The 13,815-nt window shown below is 33.6% G+C and overlaps 2 protein-coding genes across 4 annotated transcripts; both read right to left on the reverse strand.

Moving 5' to 3' along the window:
* Positions 1-1,085: 1,085 nt before the first annotated feature.
* Positions 1,086-4,217, reverse strand: LOC143557037 (uncharacterized). The gene is made up of 7 exons (XM_077046207.1): positions 4,205-4,217; positions 4,007-4,116; positions 2,397-2,497; positions 2,205-2,274; positions 1,579-1,606; positions 1,420-1,480; positions 1,086-1,338 (listed from the first exon to the last, which is right to left on the reverse strand). The coding sequence occupies exons 1-7, from the start codon at positions 4,215-4,217 to the stop codon at positions 1,227-1,229; spliced, it is 495 nt and encodes a 164-aa protein (XP_076902322.1). The 3' UTR covers positions 1,086-1,226.
* A 3,546-nt stretch (positions 4,218-7,763) lies between these two features.
* Positions 7,764-13,149, reverse strand: LOC143557032 (cryptochrome-1-like). 3 transcript variants are annotated; one of them, XM_077046204.1, is made up of 5 exons: positions 13,134-13,149; positions 12,526-12,854; positions 10,932-11,153; positions 10,158-10,864; positions 7,764-8,480 (listed from the first exon to the last, which is right to left on the reverse strand). In XM_077046204.1, the coding sequence occupies exons 2-5, from the start codon at positions 12,830-12,832 to the stop codon at positions 7,872-7,874; spliced, it is 1,845 nt and encodes a 614-aa protein (XP_076902319.1). In that variant the 5' UTR covers positions 12,833-12,854; positions 13,134-13,149; the 3' UTR covers positions 7,764-7,871. The 3 variants fall into 3 exon arrangements, with proteins under 3 accessions (XP_076902319.1, XP_076902317.1, XP_076902318.1); XM_077046202.1 differs by lacking the exon at positions 13,134-13,149 and adding an exon at positions 13,039-13,092 and having other exon boundaries at positions 12,526-12,868; XM_077046203.1 differs by lacking the exon at positions 13,134-13,149 and having other exon boundaries at positions 12,526-12,985.
* Between the last annotated feature and the right edge of the window lie 666 nt (positions 13,150-13,815).

Consider the following 13,815-nt stretch of genomic DNA (forward strand, 5'->3'; position numbering starts at 1 on the left):
GAGACGGTGGTATTAGTGGTGGTGGTGAGTGTGAGTGTTTTGTGAGAGAGAAATATGAACCCATTTTAATAACTAAATAAATGTATATATTTCTTTTAATACTTATTGAATTTTAATAGGAGGGGTAGGCTAGTAATTTCATTTGGACTTAACTGGAAAATTTAACGACGTTATCCATGTTATGAAAATGTAACCACTAGGCCCATTTGTGAGAGCATGTGAACATTTTTTCAACCATCAAGATCAACTATGTAATTAGTGAACCTTGAGGATCAAGCGTGTAAAACTGTAAACTACCGGGACCAACCATACCAATTAGTCAAAGATAAATAAATATTTAACAAGTCAAATCAAGATTCAACCAAAAACTTACTGTTACAAGTCAAACCATTTACCGAGTGGACTGTAATTATTCACATTTTATTAGTGCAAGAAATTATTCACATTTTATTAGTGCAAGAAATTGTGACTAAGAAAAGATAAGTTGAATATTTATATTTTATTATGCAAGAAAATTCATATTGCATAAGTTTGATTATATTTTGGTCAAGTTGATCTAAGGTAAAGTTAAAAATATTTTCTTTAAAATATAATTAAGTCTACATAATTCAAGTACAAAAACTCCAGCATAAAAATGCCATCTTGAAATAAATTCAATATCTCGAATTATAATAACATAAAAGGATCCGATTACAATAGATAGGCAAGTAAGCAGGTAGCAAGCTGTACCACCACCCCCTTTTAAATAGCAAATTTGATCCTACTGAAAACAAAGTTATAGCTCTACTGTGTCGATAAGTTATCATGCACGGCCCGTTAAACCCTTTTCAGAAACGTAGCAGCATTAGAAGCAAGTGACCCAAATGTATCGAAAAGCAAAAAGAACGACGGCCTTCTAATTAGTGGTTTTAAAATGATATTAAGAAAACAAATTACACGCACCAGGATTGTTCAAATAGCTCAACCTCGACGCTTCTATAATATTGGAGCCGAGCAATTTAAGATTTAACACTCCATACCGGCTTCAAGTCTTTTGCTCTTCGCTTTCAAGCAAAATTTTTATGTTTTTCCGTTTTAAATGTAAAGGAAAAATATAATCTGAATCAATCCACCAACATACACTAAAAGAACAATTGCATACTAAATGCAAAATACAAAACTAAACAGATGATTATACAAATTTATTACTACTCCTTACAACAGATTGATTACAACACCATCACCGCCTATCTCATGCCGCCCATATCATGATCGTCATCATCATCGAGATCCATGTCATTCGACAGCCTGATTTTCCGTCCGTCTCTCGGTCCAGTTCTTCCTTTCTTCGGTTTTCCCCTAAAAGAAACAAACGAGCCATGTTTATTAACTTACATGCAGAAATGAAAACATGTATTCTATAAAGCTGTATATACTCACTGTCCATTAATGGTTAAACCTCCACCTTTAGGTCGGCCCGGGCCTAAATCCGATCTTCCCTCTAATCAAAACACATATTTAAAAGAATATTAGATGATGTTTAGACCGGAAAGTAAATTTGTTCGGAAGAAAATAAGAAATCTTGTTAGAGAAGTTTACCTTCACGTCCGGCATTAAGCTCTTCCGTCTAAAGATATATAATTAAATGATTATTCAATGTTCAAATGATAAACTTATACTAAGAACAGAATAAAAAGAAAACTTTTCATATATATCGTAACAAAATGAAGGGAAGAAAATGAGAAATTCAACAAAATAAACATTGTTGAAATTTTTTTTCAGAAATAGGCACAAAATTTTAGCCTACAACTTTGCAAACACTCCCCTTCTAGACCAATCAGAGTGCGCCACGTCAAACTAGACGGCTAAGAGGAGAGAAGTCGATGTGTCTTTTTATAGCCTACAAGATGATGTGGCACCGGCGGCTAACTAAGTGGATTTGTAGGCTAATTTAGCCTACTTGTGACTGGTGTCAACTCGTGGTTGGTGATAAGGTGGGTCCCATTGTACTTATTATAAAATTCAGTGCAAAAAAGAGCCGGCTAAGACTTAGCTGAATAGCCGCCTGATCTAACTTGGCAGTATCTGATTAGACTAAAGCGGGAATAATCAAAAACTTGGCTAAAATTGAATGCCTATTTCGGAAATTCCCTGGTCAACATAGTCTATTTTGATAATTTTCATGAAGAAATATCGGTCAATACTCAAAAGTCAACATATCATACCGCTGGTGAGGTGACTGATGATAAAGAAAAAAGCCTATCTTCATGCTGAAACTTTCTTGACCTTTTTAAGCTGCAATAGCATACATGAATTCATGTCGCAAAACAAATTAACATGAATTAGAAATAAGTACAAGGAAAAAATTAAAATGAATTAAACAAAGTACGAGAAAAGAAGTGAACCAAGAAATATACTTTGTGGTGTTCTTCGATGAAGAAAGAAACCCTTCGTATCCTTTCCACACATTTCCAAAATTGCTTGATTCTTGTAAGTAGCTGGTCTCTAATTCGTACACCTATCTTAATCATTTTGCTCAAAAAACAAAACAAAGAGCAAAAAATTAACTAAATAGTACTTGTGGAAGCCAAATCCACACATAAAGCTCATGAAGACAGATATAGTTCTATGTTGCCTTTTTAATTTATCTCAACTTGCATCCATCAAAATGTAAGTTATTATTTCATCAAATATCTCAGTAAAGCTGGAAATGAACCGAACCAAACAAGGCATTGTTCATGCTTGTTCGTTAATCTTTTATCAGACAAGCGAGCAGTTCACGAACGCTTAACCAAACAAAATTTACTGTTCATGTTTGTTCATTAAGGAAATGAACTTGTTTGTGAACGGTTCACAAAAACGAATGAACACAGCCAATGTTTTATTTGATTTGGCTAATCAAAAATGGTCAGTGTCAGCGGTTCAGTCCGGCTAACAAGTTTGTGTTGGAATTTTTTAACATAAACAAACAAGCATCAACGAACATAAACGAACACATTATCAAACGTTCACAAACACAATTGAACAAACATGGCCTTTGCTCGTGTTCGTTCAGTTAGTTAATCGAACAAAATTCCTAGTTCACGTTTGTTCATTTATTAAACGAACGAACATAAATGAACTTCCTGCCGAACATTTCACCAGTTGTTCGGTTCGTTTACAGTCCTATCTATTGGTCACAGTACTTAAGAATGCTTAACAGTAAAAAAAAAAGTTGGATAATTTAACAGCAACATCTAGTGATTACAAACTCAAACTGTAAAACTATCCACAATGCATAACCAAGCTAATATTTTTTTCTCCAGATAGAGAGATTATATTTGTATGTATAAATCATAATTTGTGCATTTTAAATAAACAAGCATCCCATCGAACTGTTCACCGAACGTTCGCTTTGCTTACAAGTTACAACAGGCCTACATAACCAAGCTAATATCTTTTCTTCAAATCTAACCTTTCTGAATAAAGTAAACTCAAATTATAGCATTTTAAGCATGGCAATAACAAAATGTGATTTACTAGCCTGCTTTTCTAAAAATAATTAAATAAAACATAGTAGATTATTATATATAAAAAAATTATAATTATAATTATAAATATGTATGTAAAGTTGTACACTATTGTAAATAATATAATAAAATAATTAATCAATAAAAACGACACACTCTTAAATTAAAACGAGCCGAGCTCGAGCCTAAACAACCTCGGCCTTGGCTCATTCACATAATGTGATATACTAACCTGCTTTTCTAAACATAATTAAACAATGTATAATATTGTATTATATAAAAAAATATAATAATAAATATACATTTTAACAATTATAAAAATATATAAAAAAAAATAATTACCAATTAATCAATAATAAACAAACCGAGCTCGAGCATGTGATACACTAACCTGCTTTTCTAAACATAAGTAAACAGCATATAATATATTATATTATATAATATAGAAATGAACCGAGCTCGAGCTTGAGCAGTTTTAAATTAAAACTAAAACGAACCGAGTTGGAGCCTATACGAACCTGCTTTTCGATATTCCGAAGCTCTTCCTGAAGCTTCTGTCTCTTGCTCATAAGAGACGAGAGCACGGCCTTCGGATTGCTCGAAGTCTTCTGCCCTAATAATAATAATAATAATAATCGAATTGATGAATTTAAGAAGCAAAGAGTTGGAATTGAAGTAATAGATGATGAATTAGGGTTTTACATAATCAGAATTACCTTGCGAGTCCATGAATTGAAGAAAGATTTGAAATTAGGGTTCCAATTTGGGGATTTATGAATGGGGTAATATTATTATTATTGTTGTTATTTTTAAAGCTTTTATTGTTTACTACTTCATATTGAATTGAATTGAATTGAATTGAAGTATTGTAATATAGAATATACCCTTCATAGTTTTGCCTCTTTTTTTTTAAATGTAAACGAATTGGACGTTTGTTCGTTTATGTTCATCCGTTTAATAAACAAGTCGGAAATGAACAATAAATTTCGTTCGGTAAGCTTAACGGAAGAACGGGAACAGAGACCGTGTTCATTCAATAGTGTTGATGGACGTCCGGTAGTGATTATACTTTGTGAAATTAATATGTAATCGTTTATGTTTGTTTGTTCATTAGAGTCATTTTATGTATGTTTGACTATTAATGTTTATTAGTGTATATATTTTCGTTCAGTAGAGTGTCCGTGAACTGTCTGTTTGCCTAACAAAAGCTTAACGTACGAACACGGACAAGGTCTCATCCGATTTAGTTTGGTCCGTTTACAGCCCTACTCGCCTACGACCGTGAACATTTGCCAAAAGACACGACGGTGCGGTGATATAAAACTCATTCAATTCAATGATCGAGCTAGCGATCGCCGCCAATTTGTCTATTTTCCCATCATCACCAGGTTTTGCTAAAAGTAAATGGTGAGGTAGGAATCGAACATAAGTCACTTGGCAAGGCAAGTATATAGTTTTGCTGTTAGAGGTCTTATCTGTCTCATGTTATCATTTTAATTTTTTAAAGAGTTAATAGCCATTTCCGTCCCTGTGGTTTGCTACTTTCGCCACTTCAGTCCAAAGTTTGAAATTTTGTCAATTTAGTCCTTATAGTTTTAAACATTAGCCAATTACATCCTCTCGTCTAACGGCATCCAACTATATCGTTAGTTTAAGGGGTATTTTTGTCTTTCTCCTGTTTATGTTTAGTTAATGATCAGTTTCGTCCCTATGGTTTGATACTTTTGCTACTTCAGTCCAAAGTTTGAAATTTGTCAATTTTATGTTTAATTTATTCAGTTTTTTTTTTTTTTTTTTTGCTACTTTTTCTATTTCAGTCCATGATGGAATTCATTGGTAAAGTGGTCAGGTTAATTCCCTAAAACCGAACTATACCGAAAAAACTAAAATCATTTCTCTGATTAATGCATAATAGTTAGGGTTTAGAGATTAACATATTGTAGCAAACATCAGGAGGTCGAATATCCCGCATTTTCATGTTTGCTCAAGAAATCGATGCACTAAATCGCATGTGTGTTCTTCAAATCGTGGTATTGTTCTTGAATTCGTCGAATTCAACCCTAGAATTGTAGTCGATATGAAGAATTCAATAACAACACCACGATTTGAAGAACACACATGCGATTTAGTGTATCGATTTCTTGAGCAAACATGGAAATGCAGGATATTCGACCTACTGATGTGATTTCGACCAGGATGTTTTCTACAATATGTTAATCTCTAAACCGTAACTATTATGCATTAAACAAAGAAACGATTTTAGTTTTATCGGTATAGTACGGTTTTAGGGAATTACCTTGACCACTTTATCAATGAATTCTACCACGGGGAGAGTTTAGAAAATGTCTATAAACTAAATACGAGGGGGTATGATTATTGTTATCGACAGAGTAAACGTAAACCTGTTTTGGTCGATGCTCGATTGTTTTGGGCTTGGATTACGCTCTTAAGGGCTATAGACAAAAAAAAGAGAAAAAAAAACTGAATAAATTAAACATAAAATTGAAAATTTTCAAACTTTGTACTGAAGTAGCAAAAGTATCAAACCACAGGGACGGAACTGACTATTAACTAAACATAAACAGGAGAAAGACAAAATTACCCCTTAAACTAACGACATAGTTGGATGCCGTTAGACGAAAGGACGTAATTGGCTAATGTTTAAAACTATAAGGACTACATTGACAAAATGTCAAATTTTTGACTGAAGTGGTGAAAGTAGCAAATCACAGGGACGAAAATGGACATTAACTCTTTTTTAAATTTAGGTTTATAAGTTATAAAAGCAAGGATGCGAAGTAGCCGAGACTGACTTGTGATAAATTCAAACGGATCGAATATAAATTAGTTCGAGCCCAAATTTCAATTGTTGAGCTTGTTTACATTTATCAATTAGGCTCATGATCTTAAACAATCTATCAGTTAAGTGGTATTTAAATAATAGATTAAATATGTATTCACAATTTCACATAATATTGATTGTTTATATATAAAATTATGATAAAATAACTAAATAATGTATATTATATTGTATAAACACATTACAATCATTACAATAGGGTTAGGTTCAAATAAAAAGTTTGATTTTTCTAAGAAGGCTAGGAAGGGGGTATTTTAGTCTTAAACTTTAAAATCAAAATCCACTTACTTTAATCTCAAAACTCACTTAAACTAATTTCAAAAACCCATTTACATAAAACCCACTTACATCTTCACTCATCTCCTACAACCACCACCACTCCACCGCCACCACCTCGCCAGAAAAGTCTATGGAAAATTCGTCGGAAAATTTCACCGGAAAAGTCGTCGGAAAGTCACCGGAAAACAATCCCCGAGAAATTTCGCCGGAAAAATCATCGAAAAATTCACCGAAAAGTCGCCAAAAAAAGTCATCGGAAAACGACCGCCGAAAAAACACAATGGAAAACACTATGAAAAACACAAGGTAAAAAACACAATGGAAAAAAACACTATGAAAAAAAAATGATAAAAACACAATAAAAAAACACAATTGTATGACACAATATAAAAAACACAATGGAAAAAACACAATGAAAAATACTATTGTATAACACAATTTTGTAAAACACAATTTTGGTAAAACACAATTTGTAAAAAACCCACTAATTTTTTTTAATTTTTATAAAACAATATGGTACTCATATAAAAGATAAAAAGACACTTGTTATTATGGTGAATTTCAATAAAACGTCGTAAAAAAAGTTATGGACGTTTTAAAATGATGGGAGAATTTGGCATGTGTTTTGCATGTGAAGAGAGAAAGTCAATAAACATGTTATTCCTTTTATGCCATTTACCTTATGTTCATACTTGATTTCCCCTTAAACTAATCTCAACCCTTCATATTCAAAATGAATGGACAAGATTACTTCTTGTCCTTCCTACAAAAGCTATACTTCCTATTATAACCTAACTCCATTACAATATATAAAAGTAACTATGCGTATATTAAAAAAACCAAATAATTATTAAATAATAACCAAGTCGAGCCAACTCATAGGCTTTAAAAACTACACATTATCCAAGTTTAAGCTTTAGAAAACAGAATACGAAACACGTCACGCTCAAGCTTTTCTAAGTTAAACAAACCAAGATCAGGCTCGAATCTGCCCGTTTACACCCCCAACTTATATGTCTCCATGTCAAATACAAGGACGATTATATAGTTACATAACCATTTTATTTTATGTATCACCAACCAATACACAAAGTGCGTTAATAGTTTAATAATACAGATTCACCTTCATCTAATAGTTCTACAACAAGCATTAAATTATTTAACTCAAACAGTTAACATCCCTGTTTCAAAATCCAAACATAACTACCAAAAACAAAACACACATATATATAACAAACAAGTCATCAACAGTTATACTTGATCATAACAGCCGCCTGTTTCCGTTTCTTACTAGCCGACGATGACACAGCCGTCGAACACAAATCATCGTCGGTTTCCAAGAACGCGCTTCCCGTCTTGCAATCATGCAAGTTATACTCGTCCTGTTCTTGCCCTTCTATACCCTTTAATCTTTTCCTATCATTATTATTATTATTATTATTATTTGGTACCTGTACCGAAACGTCTATATGCATCGAAGGCACCTTTTGATCGTTAGAGGACGATGACGGGCACGGTATTTTTTCTTTTCTAAGAAAAACTTTAGGGATCGGTAGGTTTTCAGAATGGCCGTTATCGACTACAACTTCATTTGTGCCTTCACAGTTGTTGTCTTGCTTTGAAGCGGATTCTTTTTCGTTCATTTGGAGTATGGCACTTGTTAAACGATCTCTCGCGATTTCAATGTCGATTATGGGTTTTGGATAGTTTATTCCTAACTCGACTCCTGCAGCTTGGAGAACGGAAGAAGGAGCGTTCCATGGATGATGGATCCATTCTGTTGGCACTCGTGATAGCTCGGGTAGCCATTGTCGAACGTATTCACCCTCGGGATCAAACTTGAAGCCTTGAACCTAATTCGTCAAGCATTTTAATACTCTTGGTTATTTTTACACTACAATATAAATATGTATATGTAAGATCAGGATCATTTCATAACTTTTAAATAATTTATGAACTTTAAGAACTCTTAACAGCCGATTATTTTATTTATTTATATATTTATCATTATTTGAGGGTCTTTTTGTCATTTATTTTATGTAACTTTATGGTTACATATATGTAAATTGGTCATTATGCATATTTAAACTTGTGATTACATATATGTAATACATAGAATAAATGACAAAACCACCTTCAAATAATATTAAACATATATATATATATATATATATATATATATATATATATATATATATATATATAGGTTAGGTTATAATAAGAAGTATACTTTTTGTAGGAAGGATAAGAAGTAATCTTGTCCATTGATTTTGAATATGGAGGGTTGAGATTAGTTTAGCGGAAAATCAAGTGTGAACACAAGGTAAAGGGCATAAAAGGGATAACACATTTGTTGACTTTCTCTCTCCACATGCAAGGCACATGCCAAATTCCCCCATCATTTTAAAACGTCCATGACTTTTTTTTACGACGTTTTTATTGAAAAACAAATTCACCATAATAACGAGTGTCTTTTTATCTTTTATATGAGTACCATATTGTAATATAAAAATTAAAAAAAATTAGTGGGTTTTCTACAAATTGTGTTTTACCGAATTGTGTTTTACAAAAGTGTGTTATACAATAGTATTTTTCATTGTGTTTTTTCCATTGTGTTATTTACATTGTGTCATACAATTGTGTTTTTATCATTGTGTTTTTGTTTCATAGTGTATTTTTCCATTGTGTTTTTTTCATTGTGTTTTTCATAGTGTTTTTCATTGTGTTTTTTCGGACTTTTCCGGCGAGGTGATGGCGGTGGGTGACGGTTGTGGTGGCGGTGGGCGGTGGAGTGGTGGTGGTTGTAAGAGATGGGTGAAGATGTAATTGGGTTTTATGTAAGTGGGTTTTTGAAATTAATTTAAGTGGGTTTTGAGATTAATATGATTGGTTGTTAAGAGTTCTTAAATTATTTGGAAGTTCTAAAATGATCCTGATCCTATATATATATATATACACACCACACACACACACTAGTTTTTATCCCCATATTACAGGGCTGTTTTACATTATTCATTTTTAATATTTATATATTTTTTTGAATTTTAATTCTATTTATTGTAAAAATAATTAGGGTTTGATAATGAAAGGGTTTCACAAATAAATGAGATGTTATGACCCATTTATTTTTTTTATTATAAAATTGCTTCTTAATTATAATGAAAGGGTTTCACTAATATTTTTAGCGTGTCGCTATTTTATAGGATTTTCATATAAAATATTTGGTGAGATTAATTTTTAATTTAATGATATGTTATAACCCGTTTAAGGGCTATCTGGGTTTGGTAAGACCCATACCCATTAATTCGGGTCAAATGCATCAGAAGCCTCCATTTATAAATAAAGCAATCTGGTGGCTTGAGAGAATGTAGGAAGCAACCAGAGAGCTTTTAAAGGTTTCGTTTATATATATTTAAGATATATATATATATATATATATATATATTCTCCCCAGAACACAGATTTTTGTGTAATTTTTCCAATCTTAATAATATTTAAAAGATAAGAAAAATGCAACTTTTATTACGCACCTCAGGGCTATCAAGGCGATGAAGCTCATGCCCATCCGGCAAGCTCCCGGATATATACTGCCAACCAAGAATATCGCTTTCAAGATCCGCATCCAACAATGTATCCCAAAAATATTTCATCCCCCATTGCCATGGCAACAATAAACACTTTACCAAAAAACTCGCAGTAATCACTCTAATCTTATTATGCAGCCATCCGGTCGCCCAAAGCTCTCGCATTCCCGCATCAACCAACGGATAACCGGTCCGACCCTGTCTCCAAGACTTAAAATGTGCTTGGTTAGCTTGCCAAGGGAAATGCTTCAAGTTGCTTAACAGTGACTTTTCATGAGTAAATGGGAAATTAAAACAAATATAACGCGAATATTCTCTAAGCCCGATAGATTTAAGAAAACACGTAACACTTGCTTCTCCCGCATGTTTCGGTTCTCGTGCCCATAATATCTGCTTCATTATTGCATTGTGAAAAACTTTTCGAATACTGATTTCGCCAAAATGAATATACGGGGATAGAATTGAAGTCGAGCTTTCGGTCACTTTTTGTCTATTATTTGCATAATCAATAAGATGGTTTTCTATAAAGGTGTTAAGAGCTTTTTCTGCATTTATCCAACCTGGGGCCCACCCTCTTCCTAACAACGCATTACTCGATTTTTCCGAGTCGTCTTCAAGACCGAGTTCCTCAATCGTACAGTCTTTAATTAGTCCTGTTTATATTTAACAGTTACTATTGTTTTCAAAGATTATTATGTTTACAATATTCATATTTATTACCTGTGGCTTTAACCAGTCGGCTTGGAGGAAGACGCACGCTAGGGTCTTTTTGCATTTCCAAACATTTGTTCCAATATGCATCAAATGTTGTAAAAGCATAACCTTCATCGTTGTATACTTCCCATGGCTCGAATAACAAATCAGCATTGTATGTTTGAACCGGAACGCCGAGTTCCACAAGCTTTTGTTTTATATTGTGATCACGGACAAGTGAAACAGGATCTGAAACAAATACAAATCATATAGATTGATTTTACTTTTATAGATAAATATGTAAAATACTTGTGTTTTGTCGTTCAAACACGATAAAGTTTGAATCTTGAATTTGTAAGAGGCAAATAAATAAGATCAGTTAAATCTTGAACTTGTAAACCATGTCCAGGTTCCTAACCAATAAGATGGATGCCCAAAATTATGATCAACTTTAACTTCTTTGATTATGCAAATCTCGTTAGTGATGCGCTACCATCCTAGGTTTTTTTACAACACCTAAATGACTAAAAATCAAATGCTTATTCTCTGACTTAGCGATTTCTGTTTCAAGCTTAGATTGCTATTAAAGTACTAAACTCATCATGAGGGCGACTCCAAGAATCAAACTTATAAGCCTCAACACAAAAATATAAACCATTTAGTTGCATATTCAAGTTAGAGATAAGATCGAGTACAATCGATCAAGTATGATTCTAAAAGGCCATGCACCATGACTGCATGCTTCCAGAACTATAATCATATATTCACTTTTGCAGTCAGACCATGAACTTCAAGAATACAGCATTAACATAGATCTAAACAACAAACCACCTACCGTAAGAATTTATAAAACTATAATCATTAAGAAAAGGATAAATTCCCAAAATAGGCAGGGTGCATCAATTTTTTTTAAATCAACACAAGATTTTAGCCTACAACTTTCTAGGCCAATCAGGTTGCGCCAGGTCGGACTAGCCGGCTAAGCCTTAGCCGGTCTTTTTTGGGCTTTGAAATTGATAAAAAGTCAGTGGGAACCACCTTCTGACCAACCAGGAATTGAGATGTATCACTTATAGGCTAACCTTAGCCTACAAACGCCTTTCCTTAGCCGTCTGTCTTGTATGCTAAGAAAAAAACAAATCAAAGTCGGCTTGTCTCATCTCGTCTTAGTTGGCTCCGGAAATGCGTTTGTAGGCTATATTTGGCCTACTTGTGACACGTGACAACAACTGGTTGGTCAGAAAGTGAACCGACCTTACTTTTTACGATTTTAAGTGCCAAAAAAAACGGCTCTAGCTTAGCCTCCTTAGCCGGTTTGTCCCTTGTGACGCAATCTGATCGGTCTAGTAGGATATTTCTAGAAAGTTACATGCTAAAAAACATTGCTTAATTTCGAGAAAAACAAGTCAGCGTTGTCTATTTTGGTAATTTTCCCTTAATAACAGCCAGTAGAGACTAACTAGTAACTAAAAAGCATAAACCACTGTCAAAATATTAATTTCTAGCCTCCCAGTTTGACCAACAAAGTCAAAATTCAGTAACTACCAACAACAAAGATTAAATAATAATAATAATAATAATAATAATAATAATAATAATTAATAAATAAATAAATGCATACCATAAAGCTGATTAAACACCACTTTACTTGCACTAACAGCACTAATGCACTCAACAAGAGCAGCAAAAGTACTCTCAGCTTTCATCAACACAAGATCAGCCCCAAGTGACTTCAAAGATGATCCTAACTGGATCAAAGACTGCTTCAACCACCATCTGGATACCCGACCCAGATAAAACTGCTGTTCTTCATTAGGACACCAAATAAACACAGCAACCACAGACCCATCTCTTGCTGCTGCAGCCAGTGCTGGATTATCCTCAATCCTTAAATCCCTCCTAAACCACACAACTGTCTTTGAACCCATGGCTAAATTAAACCTTAAAACACTAAAATTAACAATCTTTATGGGTCTTTTTGGATCTTTTTTTGACCCAGTTGGATTAATTTGTAAAATTTTGGAAGACCCACATGAAATCTTGAAGAAATTTTGAGAATTGGTAGTTGATTGACTTGGGTTTCAAGAAACTAAAATTAACAATTTCTATGTGTCTTTTTGGATCTTTTTTTGACCCAGTTGGCTTAATTTGTGAAATCTTGGAAGACCCACATGAAATCTTGATGAAATTTTGAGAATTGGTGGTGGGTTGAATTGGGTTTCAAGAAACTAAATTTAACAATCTTTATGGGTCTTTTTGGATCTTTTTATGATTAATATGTGAAATCTTGGAAGACCCAGATGAAATCTTGAAGAAATTTTGAGAACTGGTGGTGGGTTGAATTTGGTTTCAAGAAATTACTAGAAGAAGATGATCATTGATTGATGGCACATGGGAGTGAGGAGGGTGTTTGGGCAAATGGGTAGATTTGTCCTTTTGGAAGTGGGAAAGATATTTGGAGGTATTCTAGAATGAGATTGTATCATGTGACAAAAGTCATGTTGATCTTGAGTAGTAGGTACTACATTTGATCTTGTTTCCATTGAATGTATAAAGTTTGGGCCCACCATGAGTTGATGCCAGTGGTACTGTAGTTGTAGTAGAACAAAAGGAAAAAGGGTTGGGCCTTGTGTTTCTAGGATTAAGTTGGTCTGTGTTACTGGGCTGAAGCCTTGGGCCGAGATTAAACACAAAAAATGCTCGGTTTGGAGTCATGCATTTGAACCCGAAATAGACCGATTCTCAAACCGGTTTAGTTGAAATCGCTTTGAAGCCTCACTGAACTATAGGGTTGGAATCGATTTGTAACCTTAAACCAGTATGCACTTGGTCAAAGTCAAACTCGACCCAAACCGGTTAAAACTAGGGTTCAAATTGGTCTAGATCCATTCCTCAAAAACTGGGTTGGGAA

This window comes from Bidens hawaiensis, unplaced genomic scaffold (genome assembly GCF_021521415.1).
Source record: "Bidens hawaiensis isolate Kalapana, Puna unplaced genomic scaffold, B.hawaiensis_p1.1 tig00018778_1, whole genome shotgun sequence".
NCBI lineage: Eukaryota > Viridiplantae > Streptophyta > Magnoliopsida > Asterales > Asteraceae > Bidens > Bidens hawaiensis.